General features: G+C 42.4%; 1 protein-coding gene and 1 pseudogene across 4 annotated transcripts in view; one reads left to right on the forward strand and one right to left on the reverse strand.

The window, feature by feature from the left end:
* The window catches only part of LCMT1 (leucine carboxyl methyltransferase 1), a 67,399-nt gene extending 59,048 nt beyond the window's left edge, over positions 1–8,351 (forward strand). For all 4 annotated transcript variants that reach the window (XM_042239972.2, XM_012104285.5, XM_004020850.5 and 1 more), the window contains 4 exons: positions 2,028–2,129; positions 3,358–3,449; positions 5,142–5,239; positions 8,135–8,351. In XM_042239972.2, the coding sequence (XP_042095906.1) occupies positions 2,028–2,129; positions 3,358–3,449; positions 5,142–5,239; positions 8,135–8,157 (315 nt within the window). In that variant the 3' untranslated portion in view covers positions 8,158–8,351. The remainder of the gene's footprint in view (positions 1–2,027; positions 2,130–3,357; positions 3,450–5,141; positions 5,240–8,134) is intronic.
* LOC121817819 (protein CEBPZOS-like) lies at positions 4,414–4,762 on the reverse strand (annotated as a pseudogene).
* Positions 8,352–19,250: the final 10,899 nt, after the last annotated feature.

Below are 19,250 nucleotides of genomic sequence, written 5' to 3' on the forward strand. Positions count from 1 at the left end.
ATAAATCCTGGTGACCTGTCTCTGTTATGGGGACACCATACCTGGGAAGAAGGAATTTCACTTCCCACATTTCTACACATTTCAGATGTTCACTGTTTCATTTGTGTGTTCTTTTATTCAACATCACGTGAGAGATAAGGGGTTAAATAAATTTTGGCCAGAGACCCTGTCATTTTGGTGCAGGGCTGAGATTGTACTAGTTTTTAGTATGTTGACCACAGCTATCTCTCAAAGGGCTTAAACCCTGCCCACCACCTTCATTTTGTGAATAATCAACTTTTAATTCATTAATTTCCTGACAAGTACAGAATCATCAGCCTTATGTTCGTCAATTGCTCATATGTCTTATGCTGTTATTTAATTAATAGTTAAATGACAAAACAACATGGATGATGATTATTTCAGTAATAATGATTTCAGATTCTTAGAATTTGATTACTTATATAGCTGGCGCTTTTCTTTGAGTTTCATATATATTAACCTGTTTAGTCATTACAACAGCCCACAAGGTAGGTACTACTACTATCCTGGTTTTACAGATAAGGGTTTGAACCAAGGGATTAGGTATCTTGGCTCACAGCTATTAAATATCAAGCCAATATTCAAACCGAGGCAATAAAATGAAGGAGTTTGTGCTCATAAATATGCTTCTATTCTGAATGAATAGTCTGCAATCATATCATTACTGCCACATAAGCTCTATGCATCCTCCCCCAAAAAAAGTAACATTGGTTCTTGACTTGCAGAGGATTAGGGAATCACTTCATATATTGTTAAAGTGCTGAATTTTTGATGCCTTATATATGACAAAGTACCAGTGTGTGCGCTACATTAATGTGCATAATATTTTGTTTTGCACACATATATACATGATGTTTTTTATTTATTTTAATTGGAGGCTAGTTACTGTACAGTATTGTAGTGGTTTTTGCCATACATTGACATGAATCAGCCATTTTGCACACATATGTACATGATGTTTTTTAAACCTTTTTTTTTTTTTTTTTTAAATAAATTCAGAGGTAGGTAAGGTGGCCTGGTATTCCCATCTCTTTAAGAATTTTCCACAGTTTGTTGTGATCCTCACAGTCAAAGTCTTCAGTGTAGTCAGTGTAACATGTTTTTCTGGAATTCCCTTGCTTTTTCTGTAATCCAACGGATGTTGGCAATTTGATATCTGGTTCCTATGCCTTTTCTAAATCCTGTTTTGAAATACATCTGAAAATTCTTGGTTCAGATACTGTTGAAGCCTAGCTTGAAGGGTATTGAGCATTACCTTGCTAGAATGTGAAATGAGCGCAGTTGTATAGTAGTCTGAACATTCTTTGGCATTGCCTTTCTTCTTTATTCAGAAAGTAATGCCACATGCAAAATTAAAAAAAAAAAAGTCATATAGTTTGAAGGGTAAACAAAGAAAAGTCTCTCATCTATCACAGACTTCAGCCTCTAACCTGGGAAGCAACCTTGCTGTATTCTAGAATTTTCCTGTGCATATATAAATGTGAAGAGAGATTCCCCACCCCCCCAAAGATAGATGGGAGTATACTATATGCATTCCTTTGTAAATTACTCTTTGAGAGTTTATCTTAGGAACCATCTCATATCTGTCTGTCTTCTTTTTATGTTTTCATGTTTTCACGGCTGTATGGTGTTTCATTGTATAAACCTGCCAGAATTTATTTAACCCCAAGCAATGGGTATTTCAATTCTTTCCAGATCCGTTCTATCACACATAGTGCTGTAGTAAATCTTCTTGCATCTTCACATACACACACAAGTCTACCTGTGAGACAGGCTCCTGGCAGTGGAGTTATCTGGTTCCAGGCTGAGTGTTTACAATGGAGGAACACTGCCCGGTTGTCTTTTGAGGGCTGTACTCCATCAGCACTGCACTTGGGGTTCCATGACCTGCGCTGGGTATTACCAGCCTTGACTGCTTAGCAGTTGGATGTGGTTATTTTATTTTGCATGTTTTAAGAAGCAGCAAGACCCTGCAGCAGTGCCCAGCCTCCCCTCTCCCTTCCCAGGTGAACATGGGTGACCGGTTTGGGCAGATCATGATCGAGAACCTGCGGAGACGACAGTGTGACCTGGCCGGAGTGGAGACTTGCAAGTCGCTGGAGTCACAGGTCAGAGGGCAGAGGCCCGGACGTCCTCTTGTACCCTGGCCAACTGAGAAAGGGCCTCCTCCCTACACAGATGGGGGAATGTGAGGGTCCTTCTGGAGTGCCTGTCTGCGGGCAGCCAGGGCTCCACGTGGGCCACCGGTTCATCGTGTGAGGGAGATCCAAGCCCTATGCTACCGTCTTGGCATGGAAAATACGAGTTTACATTTCCTGTCTCCTGTTACTTTAATTTTTTATTATGCTGTTTTTCAAACAAAATAAGAGTAGACGGAATAATTAAAGCGAACACCTATGTCCCACCACCCAGCTTCAGTAATTAATCATATTTTGTCATTGCCACATTGTTACCCCTTCCCCCAAATTTTTGTTGGTGGTGTCATTGGAAAGGTGGCTCAGTGGTAAAGAATCTGCTGGCAGTTCAAGATTCACGAGTAGATGTGTGTTCAATCGCTAGGTCAGAAAGATCCCCTGGAGGAGGAAATGGCAACCCACTCCAGTGTTCTTGCCTGGATAATCCCATGGGTAGAGAAGCCTGTCGGGCTACAGTCCATGGGGTTACAAAGAGTCAGACATGACTGAGTGTCTGAGCATATCATTGGAATGTTTAAGGCAAATCCCAGACACTGTTTCATTTCCCTTATAAGTATTTCAGTGTGAATCTCCTACCAGTAAGGACCTTCCTCTGCCCAAGATAATGGTAATACCATGATCACATCGGACAAGTTGACATGCTCCTTCATAGCAGCTGATACCCACCCAGTTCATACTTGGTTTTTACCAGTCATCTGAAAAATTGTTCATGGTTGGTGTATTTGAATCAGGATGCAAACATGATTCCCACTTTGTACTTGACTTAAATTCTTGCAATCTGTAATTGTTCCCCTAAAATCTAGAATTTGTTTGGTGAAGAGGCACCTCCCTATCCCTACCCCCTTTTAAATGGCTTAGTTTTTACATGGCTTGTGTCATTACCACCAGGGCCCTTTAAAAACCTGTTGCTTATGAAGAACAGTTTCTTCCTTTATTTCTCTTTAAATATTATGCTTTACGGTGCCCCCATTGTAACAGTACCTGTTGAGTAGAGAAAATGGGGAAAATGAAAAGACAGATGAGAGGGTCCAGAATGGGCTTTGGAAAGAGGAGCCCTCCGAGGGAAGCTGTGTGTGCAAAGAACGCCTCCGGTCGTGTGACAGCTCCTGTCGTCTCCCTTTCTCTCCGCCCCACATTTTAGAGAGAACGGCTCCTGTCCAGCGGGTGGGAGTCAGCATCAGCCATCGACATGATGGAATTGTACAGCAGGTTGCCTCGTGCCGAAGTGATCAGGTATGGGATTGACAAGAGTCTGCTCCATGGCAAATAATTGTGAATGAAAGGCATCATTGTCCATACCTTTTAATGTTTAAAAAAAAAAACAACCCAACCCCAAACTAGACCTATTTGAAACAAGTTAACTGCTGCTAACATCAATTAAACATTGCTAGCTCCTTGAGAGTAACTCATTAGCTATTAGCCAAGATAAGGTTTATGCCCAAACAGATTATTTTAGTCAAAATAAGCAGTTACACCTCTGCAGTGGAAATCTTGCGCAATCCCTGTGTTTTGGAAAAGGAGGAAAGTCACATTGCCCAAGGGGGCCTAAGGTGGTGGTGGGGAGTCTGCTTATGGATTTTTAAGTGGACTTTCCCCCTCATTATAAAAGAAATACATGCTTATTGTTCTAAAACAATTTTCAAGTAAAGTGCATGAAGTATAGAGCAGTTGTGTGCTATGAATAAATTGGAGTATATTCTTTTTCTATGTGTTTATAAATATTTAGCAACCTATAGATTTGTATTTTTTGAATCAGTAGATTGATACATGTATTTGTCTGTAAACCACCATCCTTTCAAAAGCTTAACAATAGCTTATATTTATCTCTGCATGTCAAGATGTTCAGATTACCATATCCTGTTTAGTGGTGCCTGGTATTTATATTGATGTGTGGATATATGCTAATGACAACAGTTTTTCAAACTGAGACATAATTGACAGCAAACATTAGTTTCAGGTGCACAGCATTTTTTTAAGGAGAACCACTTTATTTTGAGTAGTAGACAAAACTCCGTTTAAAATGTAATAAAAGAAACCCTCCATCAGTTTCTTCAGTTAGTCCGAAGAATAAAACCTCCAGCTTAATTAGAATTTACATTTAACCTTAAATATTCTAAAATCCATCCATGTCAGCTTTGGAGTTTTAATCTTGCCCTATCCTATGAAATAGAGCAAACTTTGATCGATAATCAGACTCCTAATTTTTGCCATTCAACCATATTTTTTCATCTTGCTTTCTGACTCTATACATTCCATTCACAGTGTTCAATGGATTTGTAATAAACTTCCAAGGTGAAGGGAAATTTCTTGTTCATCGTTTGCCTAAAATCTTGGCTTGTGTTCATCTTTTGAAACAAAAAACACACACCAAAAATGCCCTCAGGTTCCACTACTAAAACTCCTTTAAAGATCTTCTTTGCCAGTGGTTCCGGAGCGCAATCCGTGCCATCTGAAGCAAGGTCTTGGAGCAGAACCCCACCGGGTGCAGCAGACAGCGGGCAGGACATGGCAGCAGTCCTGGTCTAATTTACATTTCTTTTCACATAAATGAGATTGAAAAGCCCTTGTTTTTCTCCTTGCCAGTGATCTGGTCTTTTACCCATCTTTTAAATAAGTTTTAAAAAGTGTTCTTACTGAAGTGTAACAGCTCGTTTATATAACAGGAAATCTACCCCCTTGTCATTTGTGTTACAAACATTCTCTTCCAGTTTGTCATCTGTCACTTTTGACTTTGCTTATGAAGTTTTTTTTTCTTCTTCTTCTTTTCAAAAATTAAGCTAAAATGGGCCCACGCCGTATGTACTATTCTGTAGCCCGCTTCTTTTCACATAGTCTATCCTGAACGCTTTTCCATGCCTGGCAGTATGCGTCATGGCCTTCATTTTTAATTGGATACATTTGTACTGTTATCTTTTCATTCCACAGAATAGAGTCCCTTGAATTCCTGGATGAAATGGAGCTTCTTGAACAGCTCATGCAGCATTACTGCCTTTGCTGGGCCACCAAAGGAGGAAGCGAACTAGGTAGGTGACTTCACTTATATTGATTGGAATTTTTCTAGGGAACTTTTTGTCTCCGGAGAGCGTAACACTCAATGGGAATTTTCTACCCAGGAAGAACTAGGGCTCGTATACATGGATCTGTGAACATAGAGAATCAGCAGTTATATCCTCTGTTTTTATAGCACAAAACCCAGGAGAACTGTTTAAAAAAACCACATATATGAAAACCAACCAACAGCCCTGTAGGGCTGTTTGTGGAATTTCCTCAACTGGATGGTGAGAGACCTTGAGTCTTGAAATCATCTTAATGAAAGGGTCCAATGTTCAGCTTTTTGATCTGCTTGTAACCAGGTTTGCCGCATGTTAAGACACACAGGTCATTGTTTCTGTCTAACACCCCTGCAGCTGTGGGTTGGATTTCTCTCTCTTATCTTCTTTTATATTGGAGGTGAATTCCCCTGGCTTGGAAGAGTCGGGCCGTGGGGACAAAGCCCGGAGCCTTGTCTCAGTGCCTTGTTGCCTTGATCTTGACCGAGTTCCTCCTTCACAGCTGCCCCTCGCTGACCGTGCTTCCCCTGGGCGTCTCTCCAGCCCAGTGGGGATAGTTTTAGATCCCAGTTCTGGCCTTTGCTGTTAAAGTGCTCCCAGACTTCCTGTAGCTCTGTCTGATGTACTACCTTAGGCAAGTAGTGAATATAAAACAAAGAGCTTAGGGGAGTCAAGGATTGTCTCCTGTGTGAAGATTCCAGGTTGTTAATCATCCTCTTTGGGCTTATCTTTCCACCAGTTTATAAATTTACCCAGCTGGGCAGTTTAGTCCACAAAATCCATTTATTTTTTATTTTAAAAATCATTTATTACTGTGTTTTTGTACTGCTGTTTTCCCCCATTTTTGAAAACAGTATAATTTTAAGCAGAGACTTTGGAAAGTTCTCAAAAAAAGTATGGCAAAGGAAAAAAAAATCACCCATATGCCCAGCACTCAGAGATAACCTCTGGCAACTTTTCTCTTCTATTCTTTTTCTAGCTGTTGATTTGTTTTTAGTGGGGTTTAATTTATCTATATAACCTTGATTCTGGATGTCTTTAAGCTTAATATTATAACATAAGCATTTCCCCTTGCTACTAAAAACTCTGCATGAGCATAATTTTCATGGCTTTATAAATATTCTGTCGTGAAGCTCTGTCTGCATTGACTTAATTTTCTTACACTTTAAAAAAATATAGGTGACTTGTATAGAATTAATTCTAGATTCTGCCAAGTAATGATGCTTTGAGCTTTTCCATGTAAGGGGCTTCTTTTCCCCACTTCTCACCCGGCTACTTGTGGTATCAGTAGAGTAAGTCACTTACATACGACCTTCAAGTTGCGAACTTTTAAAGATGCGAGCGTGCGTTCCATCAGCGTCAGGTGTGAGCGACACTGCAGCTTTCCCTCCGTCTCCTGTTGCCGACAGTCCTTCAGCTCTACAGCCTCCCACTTCCCTGCCCCCTTCCGTCAGTAACTCTTCTTGCCTCTTCACTCACTGCCAGCCCCTGTATGCTGAGCTGTTGTACTGTACTACTGTAGTTTTCAAGGTACTGTACTGTGAGATTAAAAATGTTTATTTTGTATGTTTGTTTTGTTATGTATTATTTGTGTGAAAAGTATTATAAACCTATTACAGTACAGTACTATATAGCCAATTGTGTCAGCTGGGTATGGAGGCTAACTTCGTTGTACTTATGAACAAATTGTACTTGCTAATACACTCTTGGAATGGAATGGAATGGAACTCATTCCTATGTAAGGGACTTATTGTACTTAACTTGTATGTGTGTAGAGGACAAACTGTGTTTGCTCGAAGTTCAACATTTAAAAGACCAAGTTCCTAAGAATAGGCCGTAGGACAAAATCCGAACAGATTGATACTAAACAAACCTACAGCCAAGACTCTGGAAAATCAGAATGATTCTCCAATAATAAAATCGCCTGCTAAAACAAAATTCAACACTCTTCAGAGGAAGATATCAGAATTCAGAGTCTCCTCAGCTTACCACCTACCGTGTTTAGTTGAAATCAGTTGCTCAGTCATGTCCAACTCTTTGCGACCCCATGGACCACAGCAGGTCAGGCTTCCCTGTCCATCAACAACTCCTAGAGGTTGCTGAAACCCTTGTCCACTGAGTCGGTGATGCCATCCAACCATCTCATCCTCTGTTATCGCCTTCTCCTCCTACCCTCAATCTCTCCCAGCATCAGGGTCCTTTCCAATGAGTCAGTCTTTCATATCAGGTGGCCAGAGTATTAGAGTTTTAGCTTCAGTATCAGCCCTTCCAATGAATATTCAGGACTGATTTCCTTTAGGATGGACTGGTTAGTATTTGATTAAAAAATTACTAGATATGTGAAGAAATAAATTGCCCACACCAGTCTTTTTTATTACTGAATTTGACTCAAAGAGAAAAGGGTGAAATTGCTAAGGCTAGTCAGTAACCCTTTGACTTCTTTCTCACCTAAAATGGGCCAGTAGTAATTTTCAAGTGTATTTAAGGTAAAAAGCAGAACACTCAAGAATGAACTCGTTAAACAAGTTGTCTGAATGAAAGGTATTAATTCTGAAAAAAAAAAAAAAGTTCAGCATTTAAAGAATGGACTTGTGGGTTTTACTGGAGAGCCCATAAACCGCTATAACATTTCTTAATCCCTTTTAAACCGCCAGTAAACACTGTCTTATCCAGCCTCCTGTTTCCTTGTGGAATCTTATCTTACACAACCAGGAGGCCCGGGTGAAGTAATTGAATGTGCAGCCGTTGCCCCAGAGCTGGTCCCTATGGACCTGGGGCCCCAGGGTCACATTCTTCCACCTCTGACTGTTTTCTCTGCCTCCGCCTGTGACAGCCCCTTCTCAGCATCTGTGCATTTCCTCCCCTCAGGTTTGAAGGAAATAACTTATTGATCTGTTCAAGACTCGTGCTGAGCCAGAGCTGAAGCCAGCGACCTTTCCGGAGCTGAGTCTCCAAGTTTCCTGAGTGGTGGGGAAGCCCCGGCTGCCATTCTCCGCCACTCTCCGAGAAGCTTCTTTTACTGGAGTGGTTGTACAAGTTCCTGTTCCTGTTGGCTAACAGTTTAAATAAATCTCCGTTGCCAGTTGCCGGTGTGTTGGTCCTCTGCTGTTTATCCTTTGCTCCCCTGGGGGTACTGTGGTTCCCCTCTTTGTCAGCTGGAACCAAAGATCCTCAGCCCAACCTTGACCTTGGCCCACTCCCCATGAGTCAGACTCAGCTCCTGCATCCATTGTGGGATTTACTCCCGTGTGCTCTTATGTGTGGCACCTGGCCTTGCGCTTGGCATCTTGACCAGAGGTTGGAGCTCGTCTCTGCTCCCGTTTCTGCCCTTGCCTGCTCAAGTCCTCCTTCACCTTGGTCACTGTGGCAGGCTGAATGATGACCCTCTAAAATGTCCCTTCCCAATCCTCCCAGCTGAGAGTATATTACCTTGTATAGCAAAAGGGGTTTTGCAGATGTGATTAAGTTAAGGATCTTGAGGTGGGAGCATCCAGGTGGGCCAGATGTAATCACAAGAGTCCTTCCTTTTAAGGGGGGAAGGGAGGGCAGAGTCAGAGGAACAGGCTGTGTGACACCACAAGCAGAGACCGGAGTGATACACTTTGAAGATGAGGGAAGGGCGAAAGTTGAGGAATATAAGTGGCCACTGGATGCTGAAAAGGGCAAGAGGATATCTCACAGCGTCCAGAAGGAACCAGTTTTGCCAACACTTGGACTTCAGCCCAGTGAAATTAATTTCAGATTTCTTACTCCCAGGACAAGAAGAGAATAAACTTGTATCGTTGTAAGCCAGTGAGTCTGTGGTCATTTGTTATAGCAGCAGTAAGAAACTAATACAGATACGATACTAGTACAGATTAAAGGGTCCCTGGAGATTCAGAATCATAAGGCCTGTCCATGCCTGATAACATTCTTGGTTGTGTGAGTGAGCTGTGAACTTGAACCTGAGTATGCAGAATGGCAGCAAGGCAGCCCCCCAGCCCTCTCCTCTCCTAGAGGTTGCAGAATCAGAGATCAGTGTTCCCTAGAGTGTGACCTGTGTCCCACTACACAACAGTGCGCTTGTGGGCGGGAGGCGGTGGTGATACAGCGTGAAATAACATTGAATAACCCAGTGAGGAAGTTACTTGCTTTTCACTTATCTTTCAGAGCTTAAGAATTAGTTCAAGGAAAAGATCACAGGCTGGTACTGATGGATCTTCAACACTAATGTCATATTTACTAATTCATTGTTTTGAAACCATGTACTGGCCGTTCATGGATGGTGAATCCATTTGGGGAATCAAGTCCATTATTTTTAAAAGATAAGGAATAGAATGGAAAACGTTCATAGCACGTTATCAGTAGTAAGGGTCCGTACTTTTTTACAACTTGTTTCATTTTTATGTGTGTTTGTCCTACCATGTTAGTGTTGCTCCTGATGTTTTGGTCTTGTTTTTTAAGTGAAATACAGTTGACTTACAATGTTGTATTAATGTCTGTTGTACAGCAAAGTGATTCAGTTATACATATGTATACATTCTTTTAAATTTTCATTTCCATTATGGTTCATTACAGTTGGATCTAGTTCCCTGTACTGTACAGTTGGACCTTGTTTTTTATCTAGTCTATATGTAACAGTTTGCGTCTGCCAGCCTGAAACTCCCAACCCACCCCTCTTCCTCCTCACCTCCTCCTCAGCATCGGTTTTGGTTTTGATCCTAAGTGAAGGTCAGAGTGTTATAGCACTTCACCAACTGTGCAGCAGTAGCATTTGGCTGAAGTTTTTAAAACTTTGCTTGGCTTCAGTTACATTTCTGTTTTCCCTTCCATTTTTTAATGAATTATGTTCTGTTCGAGGCTAAGGATACACCGTTACTGTTGATGGTTGTGTTATAAAATATCCCTTAAAGTACCTATAAATTTCATTTTAAAATGAATGCAGCAGAGATGGCGAAAGTGATACATTTGGAAATACTGACGTTGAGCAGCACGGCAAGAGGGAAAGGCTGATCCAGTACTTTAGAGGATCTCCCCAGGGGTCCACTTTCATGCCCTCCCTGCCCCCCACTACTTCCCATAACCAAGACATGCGTTCCAAAGTGTGGTTTTAGTTTTTGAATTGGAGCTTGGAACTGATTTCACCTAGGATTTACAGTCACTCACTGCCTCTCCTGTTCTCCCACCCGCTCATCTAAAACCCCTTGTAATCCTTTCTACACACACTGCTTAACTGAAGTTGCTCTTGGGAAGGACATCAGTGATGTTGAAACCGTCACATCCAGGGACCCTTTCTCAGTCCTTGGCTGTCTCAGCTTCTCAGTAGCATCTGACACGGGTGACCACCTCTCTCCTTGAAATATTGTCACTGCCAATAAATGATGAAACTGAATCTGAAACCAGGCAGGTTGGCTCTGGAACTTGTGCTTTTGACTGCTGCATTTATATATATATATATATATATATATATATATATATATATATATATCCCTTCTCCCCTTGCCCCAGATAGCATAGAAAATTCCCCCATGGCTGCCCTGATGCCTCATTCCCTTATTTCTGATAAATTTTTCACATTTATTACATTCACTTATTTCCTATTTGGGGGCTGCCCTATGTGCCGTTAATGAAGAGTGATCTTTTTCTGCAGAAATTTTAGTGAGGATTTTGAATATTTAGCAGAAATAATGTTAAAAAAAACACCACGACTAAGTTACCATATGATCCAGCAATCTCACTCCTGGGCATGTATCCAGAAAAGATGAAAACTAATTCAAAAAGATGCATGGCGCCTCAGTGTTCATAGCAGCACTATTTGCAATAGCCAAGACAAGGAAGCAACCTAAATATCCATTGACGGATGAATGGATGAAGAAGATATGGCATAGGAACTTCCTTGGCGGTCCAGTGGTTAAGGCTTTGCACCTCCAACGCAAGGGACACGAGTTCCATCCCTAGTTGGGGAACAAAGATTCCATATGTTGCTCGAGGTAGGTAAAAATTTTTTTAACTATATTTAAAAAGATGTATATATACATAGTGAAATATTATTCAGCCTTAAAAAATAATGAAATAATGCCACTTGCAGCAACATAGATGGAGCTAGAGATCACCATACTAAGTAAGTTGGATAGGGAAAGACAGACACGACACTTATATGTGTCATCTAAAAAAAATGAAACAAATGAACTTATAAAATAGAAATAGATTCACAGACATGGAAAACAAACTTATGGTTGTCAAAGGAGAATGAGAGGGGAGAGCATCGATAGCTTGGGATTAATAGAAACACTACTATATCTATATATAAAATAAACCTATTAGTATCTAGCACAGGGAACTATATTCAGTATCTTATAAAAATGAAAAGAAAAAATACATAACAATATATTTATATATAATATTTATAAGTAATATATGTTTATAACTAAGTCACTTTGCCATATACCTGAAATTAACACAGCATTATACATCAAATACACTTAAACCCAAAGACACCACCACCAGTGGGTATCTAGGATGCTTTCAGTAATATTGATTGAAGAATACCATCAAGGACCTGGGTTTGCTCTCTGTGCTCTGTCTTGCTGAGTGTATTGGCTTTAATTTTTTGATGTTGCCTCATAATGATAAAGTAGCTGCTAGAGTGTCAGGCATCACACCTGCACTCATGGTAGGAAAGAGAAGGCTTTTCTTTAGTAGTCTCTTTTTATCCAGAATAAAGTGGTCCCCAAATGTGCTCAAACATACTTTCATCTATACCTTATGATAAGAACTGAGTAGGATTGCCAAATGAGATAAATGAGTTAAATTTAAATTTTGGTAAACACGGATTTTTTGTTTTCAGCGTTAAGTATGTCCCATAAGAAATCCAAATTTAACTGGGTATCCCCAGTTATTTTGTTATTTTATATAAATAAAAATATGAATAATTTTTGCTATCTGGCAACCCTAAAACTGGGTCCAATTGCAAGAGGGGCTGGGAAATAAAATGTCTGACTTTCTGGGTTTTGTAATGCAAGATGGGCAAAAGAGAAAGAAACTAAAGCTTTCAGGTGATCAGCCACCCGACGTGGAGTCATCTTGATTGCGTTTGCTCTCCTGCACAGAGACTATGTTTGCGTAATATCGGAAAGTTTATGAAGTCCAAAGCAGAGTCAAACTCTATTTTCATCTTAGAGTTTTTTACTTTTTTTTTTTTTAAGGGGAGGAGAGGAAGCGTGGAGGGTCATGAATAAAGTGCCTGTCATAGGCAGGATATATAATTTTATTCTGCTTTTTTATATCCCTCCTTATTCCACAAAAGGAATTGAGGTGACTAATAAAACTACATTAACACAAAAGGCAAAAATAAATGCCTTGAGGGAGCTGGAGAGGAGAGATCAGGCGTGTGCTCACTCAGTCATGTTAGATTCTTTGCAACCCCATGGGCTGTGGCCCACCAGGCTCCTCTGTCCATGGGATTTCCCAGTCAAGAATGCTGGAGTAAGTTGTCATTTCCTCTTCCAGGGGATCTTCCCCACCCAGGGATCGAGCCCATATCTCCTGCCTTGGCAGGCAGATTCTTTACCACTGAGCCACCTAGAAAGCCCTTGGGCAGCTGGAACGTGAGTTTAGAGGGGGGGAAAAAGGCCCAGAGATGCGTATGTTTTATTGTCTCACACAGGTCTTGGAAGTGAGCTACAAATTTGACTCCCCCAAAGTCCTCAGAGAGGATTGAAATATGATTCCGCTTCCATAAAACCACAGCCAGCTGCATGCTCTAGAGAGGCACACATCTTCCTGCACAGAGACCCAGGATGCTTCTCCAGAGCATCATCAGCGGGATCTGGGAATGTTTGGAGCCTGGCTTTGCAGCTGCTGCTTCAGGTTCCTTTGATGCAAGCTGATGACAGAAGTGAAATTACTCTGGACCAAAGCAGCGCAGTCCAGGTACATAGCTCTGGGATGCTGTGGCGCATACAAGAGTAGGATCTAGGAAACCTGAGAAAATGAAAGGCCCGCAGAACTGATGTGCTAAAATAGTGTCTCAAAACTGGATACTTTATACGAGATTCCATGACAGTAAGCTTGAGGTCAGAACCTTTGACAAAGACTGGGAGGTCAAATCAACTGAGTGGTCCAGATGAAAATGCTTATCAGGGCCAGCCCAGTGGAGGGCAGAGGTCTTCATAGGAAAGCAAGGCTACTCCAGAGGCAGAGCTTCATTCCAAGGTTGCTACTTCCAATATCAAATGAACTATTCCACACCCTCCTTAAAAACCCTCCTTTAAGCCCCACTTCCTCCTCTTGGTTGGAGAAGGAAATGGCAGCCCACTCCAGTACTCTTGCCTGGAACCCCATAGACAGAGGAGCCTGGTAGGCTACAGTCCATGGGGTTGCAAAGAGTCAGACACAACTGAGCGACTTCACTTCACTTCCTCCTCTTGGTATGAAATCCAGCTCCTTCCCGTGGCCTATGAGACCCAAGACTTGGCATCCCTCCTGGGCTCCCCCACCTCTGTGCCTCTCTGCCCTAACCATGACCTCCTCCCAGCTCTGCCAACCTACAAAACTCTGTTTGCCACAGGGCCCGCAGTTAGGGGGCTGGAGATGTAAGAAACACAGCTATTATTCAGTTCACTAATCACTTGGTTTATGGCACATGACACAGGTTTAAGGTAGGGAAAAGGGGTAGCAGACCACTCCAAGAAGTCCTGAAAGGAGTCATCTCAGCTGTCTCCCAACCGGCAACAAGTCACAGTAGGTGTGGGTGGGAGGTCACCTTCTGCTCCGACAGGGAGTCGGGCAGCTTCCATCTGGAAAGGCTCCCAGAGCAGAGTTGGGTCCTCCAGCAAAGTGGCTGCAAGTCACTTGGCTCAGTGACCTCTCTCAGAGGAGTCAAGTTCCCCCAGGGGAGGAGGTCTTGGTCCTCTGCTCCAGTGAGGTACGCTGCCCATCACATTTCTAAGATAACGCTCTTAGTCTGTCCCTCTAGGACTCTTCACACTCCTACTGTGGACGTTTCAAAACAACTAACGTGGATGTTCACATTGGCCACTGTGACTCCATTTTTTAAACAAGATGATTAGAAGTTTTGTATATGGATGCTCTGGGTCTTTGTTGCTGCGTGAGGGCTTCCTCTAGTTGTGGAGATCAGCAGAGCACAGGCTCTAGGGCGCTCTGGCTTCAGTAGTTGAGGCACACAGGCTTAGTTACTGCATGGCATGTGGAATCTTCCCAGACCAGGGACTGAACACATATCCCCTGCATTTGCAGGCAGATTCTTAACCTCTGGACCACCAGGGAAGCCCCGTGACTCCCTTTTGAACTGCTTAACATAGCTTAAATCCTATACGGTTCACACAGGATGAGTAGGGATCATAGCACTCAAGAACTCACATCATGACCCTTTGCCTCTGCTGGCCTTTGCACCTGCTGTCCCTCTTCCTGAGTCAGCCTTCACCCTTAAAGCTGAGATTAAACATCACCTCCCCATCACCCTGTGTAAATATCCCCTGGGGCTGTAACAGCATCCTGTGTTTTTGCCTTTATGGTCCTTGTGTGAACTTGTCATCATTTTTACTCATTCCGCAAGTATTTATCAAGCACGTTCTCTGTATGAGGCACTAAGAAACAGTAGGGCAAGTGAACAAATAAAACACAAGAATTGCTCATGTGACTCAAGTGACTCAAGACTGTCACCATGTCTTCACACGATGATGCAATCATACCTTTATTGCACATTTGATTTTTAACCTTTCTATGAAAATATTTGAGATTCAGATGCTAGGGCCTCAGGACCTATCACCAATGATGGACACCCCAGTAGGTTATGATTGTGGTTCATAACACGTGTTGTTTCATACCTTGTCAATCTGAAGAAAAGCAACGACTCCAGTGGCAACAACTCTTGCAGTATTGCAAGTGCTGTTTGCAAGGGGGTACCTCTCAAGGCCAGACCCACCGAACCTCTGGGAGGAAAGGCAGGGAGTCGGGGAACAAGATCCAAGAGCTTGCTAAGCCCAGTGCTGGGGAAATTGTTGTGCGCTGTCTGCCAATAGAACTTGCTGAACTCAGTGGTAAGTAATTAAATGACCAGGGAGAGCTTTGCGAATGCAGGGAGGGCCCATTGTTCTGGTTTTACCCACCCATTGTGTCCCAACTGTGAGTGAGTTTGAGTGCTGGGCTCTGAAACCCGAGGGTGGATCATGGCTTCCAGACAGCAGAAGAAAGATAATTTAGAGATATAAGGAGAGGGGACCTATTATGGAAGGGAGAGATAGGGGTGGTTCTTAAGGAGTGGGAACCAGGGAGCAGGGCCTTGGTGAAATGATGCTAAATGGAACATTACAGTAAACTCATGAGAAAAGGAGTCACAAAGGCAGATTTGATGTTGATGCTGGTCAAGCGCAGTAGATTGCAAAGAGTGGCCCTAAAGACTTCTGGAGTCTCTGTCTCCACTGCTTGCATCAGGAGCGGCCACATGATTTGCTTTGGCCAGTAGGGTGATAAGAAAAGGTGAGTGGGGAATCCCCTGGTGGTCCAGCAGTTAAGACTCTGTGCTCCCAATGCTAGAGACGCAGGTTCGATCCTTGGTGGGGAAATAAAGATCCCATGTGTCTCATGGCATGGTCAAAAAAAAAAAACAAAAACATGACCAACTTGACAGGTTGCTTGTGCATTGGGGTTCACCTTCTCTCACTGTTCTTGGGAACCACGTGGTGACCACAATGAAAATAAGCCTGGGGTGGGTCTGTTGGATGAGAAGATCACGTGGAGCTGAAATGAGCTGTCTGGATGAGGCCCTTCCCAGACCCAGGCCTCAGGCAGCTCACTGGCTGATCACAGAAGTACAAGGGAGCCCTGACCTGAACTGCCCAGCCATCTTGCAGAATCGTGAGCTAAATGCCTGGTTCTTGTCTTAAGCACTATGTTTGGGGATAGTTTGTTACCCTGCAGTAGCTAACCCATACAGGTTGGGGTACAGGTTGGAAGGAGAAGGCAAAGTATTAGTTGAATGTTTCCTGCTGTTGAAAAAAATTTGCAAGTGTAAGAGTTGTGAGTTTTATCTGGGGAAAAATGAGTACTGTATCCTGGGAGACACTATTTCAGATAGCTCTGAGAGACTGCTCCAAGAAGTGGCTGCAATCTGATGGCTGCTAGATGGCAAGTGTTTTTTCCTTCCCAAGTTCCCTCAGGGCTCACCAGCTCACCATCCATGGTGGCTGCAATCCGCTGATGACTGGGACATCCTTTGTTTATAGGAAATACTCCCTTTCTCACTTCACAAATGCTTGTTCTGTGTCAAGCTGTGTGCCATGTATTGAGATCTAATGATGGACGTGGCAGGCATGCTCTCTGCACTCACAGAGCACCAGCCATTAGTGCCCCCCACCTCCCCACTAACAAAAAGCTTGGCTATTTTAGCACCCTGTGGCAAGTCCAGGAGGGTGCTCCAGGGAGAGAGAGAGATGTGTGAGCTGACATCTGAGGATGTGCCCAGTGAGTGGGCCCTGGAGGCGGGGGTTGAGGGGCGGGGTGATGAAAGAGAGAAGTAGAGAGCACCTGACTGTAAGTGTGGGACCATTTAGAAGAGACCGGCTGTGTGCTGCCCAGAGGCAAATGTTTCCTCTGGGAGGTCATGGAGATGTCCCAGGGTGCTCATGGCGTACTTTTAAGGCATCCATTCTCAACGGAGGTGATATTGCCCCCACTGGAGCAAAAATTGCTTAGGGTTAGGGTTGTCCAACTCTTTGCAACCCTGTAGACTATAGCCTGCCAGCCTCCTCTGTCCTTGGAATTCTCCAGGCAAGAATACTGGAGTGGGTTGCCATTTCCTCCTCCAAGGGATCTTCCTGACCCAGGGATTGGACCTGAATCTCCTGCATTGGCAGGCAGATTCTTTACCACTGAGCCATCAGGGAAGCCCAGGTTTAGGGTTAGAGGGTGGTTATTAGCCCTCCTGGAGAAGGCAATGGCACCCTACTCCAGTACTCTCGCCTGGAAAATCCCATGGACAGAGGAGCCTGGTAGGCTACAGTCCATGGGGTCAAGAAGAGTTGGACACGACTGAGCAACTTCACTTTCACTTTTCACTTTCATGTATTGGAGAAGGAAATGGCAACCCACTCCACTGTTCTTGCCTAGAGAATCCCAGGGACGGGGGATCCTGGTGGGCTGCCATCTATGGGGTCACACAGAGTTGGACACGACTGAAGTGACTTAGCAGCATTAGCCCTCCAAAGAACCACAGTATGTAAACAGATATGAAATATTATCTGTGGCATTAGTGGGCTGCTTCGGTGACTCAGACGGTAAACAATCCACCTCCAATCCACGCAGGAGACCTGAGCAGGGCACGACCACCCACTCCAGTATTTTTGCTGAGAATTCCATGGACAGAGGAGCCTGGAAGACTACAGTCCATGGAGTCACACACAGATATGAAAGATTACCTGTGGTATTAGTGCTTAATAGAGGGGTGATAATTTTTTTTAATAGCTAAAGAAGTCTCCACAGAGGGGAGATCATGGAAAACAATGGTTGAGAAACACTGTTTTAAGGGAATCCATATCCAGGGCCTCACCTTGCACAATCTGCTCCCTTTCTCCACGCCCTCCCGCTTCTCCAAAGAGCATCCTTCTCCCCCGTCTCACATCTGTGCTGCTATTTGGCTCTGGGAATTAAAACCTGGGAGAGGGGAGAACAATTAGAAATACTGGTACTGGCTGGCGCTGAAAAAGTGAATAAATAATAATGACCAACTATCAAACAAGTCCTTTTTTTAGATTTGAAAGATTCTTTGCTCTCAACCAAATTGAAGGGGGATATAATAGCTTAGCATGCTTTTAACTTTTTTTTTTAAAGCAATAGATTTGAAAGAAGTTTTTTTAAAGAATAGGTTATTTTTGGCATATAACTCAAAAGGTGTTCAAAGAAATGTGTAGCACTGCTATAGAAACCTCTTTCTATTTGTTTTTGTGAAAGCTCTCTCCTTGCCTACTGTAAAAATGAAAAATAGAAATTGAGTTGGTGCTGAGCCCTGTCTTACAAAAATAAGCTACAGTCATCTTGGGATATATGAACTCATTGAATAAATAAGCAAAATTTGCTCTATCCATCTCATTAAAAGATATATTTCCTATAAAATTTTATTTTTAATGCTTAATCATTAACTATCAACATGTACAGTATAGCTGGGGTTTGTCAATCAATTGTCTACTAATAATAATTGTAATGATAACTCAATCCACAAAGGAATAAACAACATTTAGAGTCACTGTTCACAGAAATTTATAGAAGTATTAATTTTTCTCTCTCTCTCTTTCTCTGTGTAGACACATATTTCCATAACATCTTATAGAAAACCTGAATGAACATTTTGGCCAATCTAATATGTGTATTTGATTTTACCTAAAAATGGAATTATATGCTACATACTGTATTATAAACTATTTTTACCCCAAAGTTTTACAATATATAGAGCTCTGTATGCACAGCACACATAGAGATCTACAACAGAGGTGGGACAATTTTTTTTAAGGGTCAGATAATTAATATTTTAGACTCGGTGGATCAAGAGGATATTTTGTACTTGATAACTATTTGAAGTGTGAAAGGCTTCTTACATCGTATTCCAAAAGCCAAACACCTGAAACTAACACTACTTTGTAAATCAATTATACTCCAATAAATAAAATAAAAAGCCACTTACTTAAGCAGTAGTCTTTTGTGAACGTATATCTATGTTGCTTCCATATTAACTCAATATTATAAATATGTGGCAATTATACACAATCCTTCTGTATGAATCTTTTCACACTTATGTGTTTACCTCCAAAGGATGTTGCTGTTCATTTGCTAAGTCATGGCTGACTCTTTGCAACCCTATGGACTGCAGCACACCAGGCTCCTCTGTCCTCCACTATCTCCTGGAATTTACTCAAATAAGTGAAAAAAAGACGTCTCACTGATGTTCTTACACTTCTTTAGTTACCATGACTCTCTTTTCACACATTATTGT

This window comes from Ovis aries, chromosome 24, assembly GCF_016772045.2.
Source record: "Ovis aries strain OAR_USU_Benz2616 breed Rambouillet chromosome 24, ARS-UI_Ramb_v3.0, whole genome shotgun sequence".
NCBI lineage: Eukaryota > Metazoa > Chordata > Mammalia > Artiodactyla > Bovidae > Ovis > Ovis aries.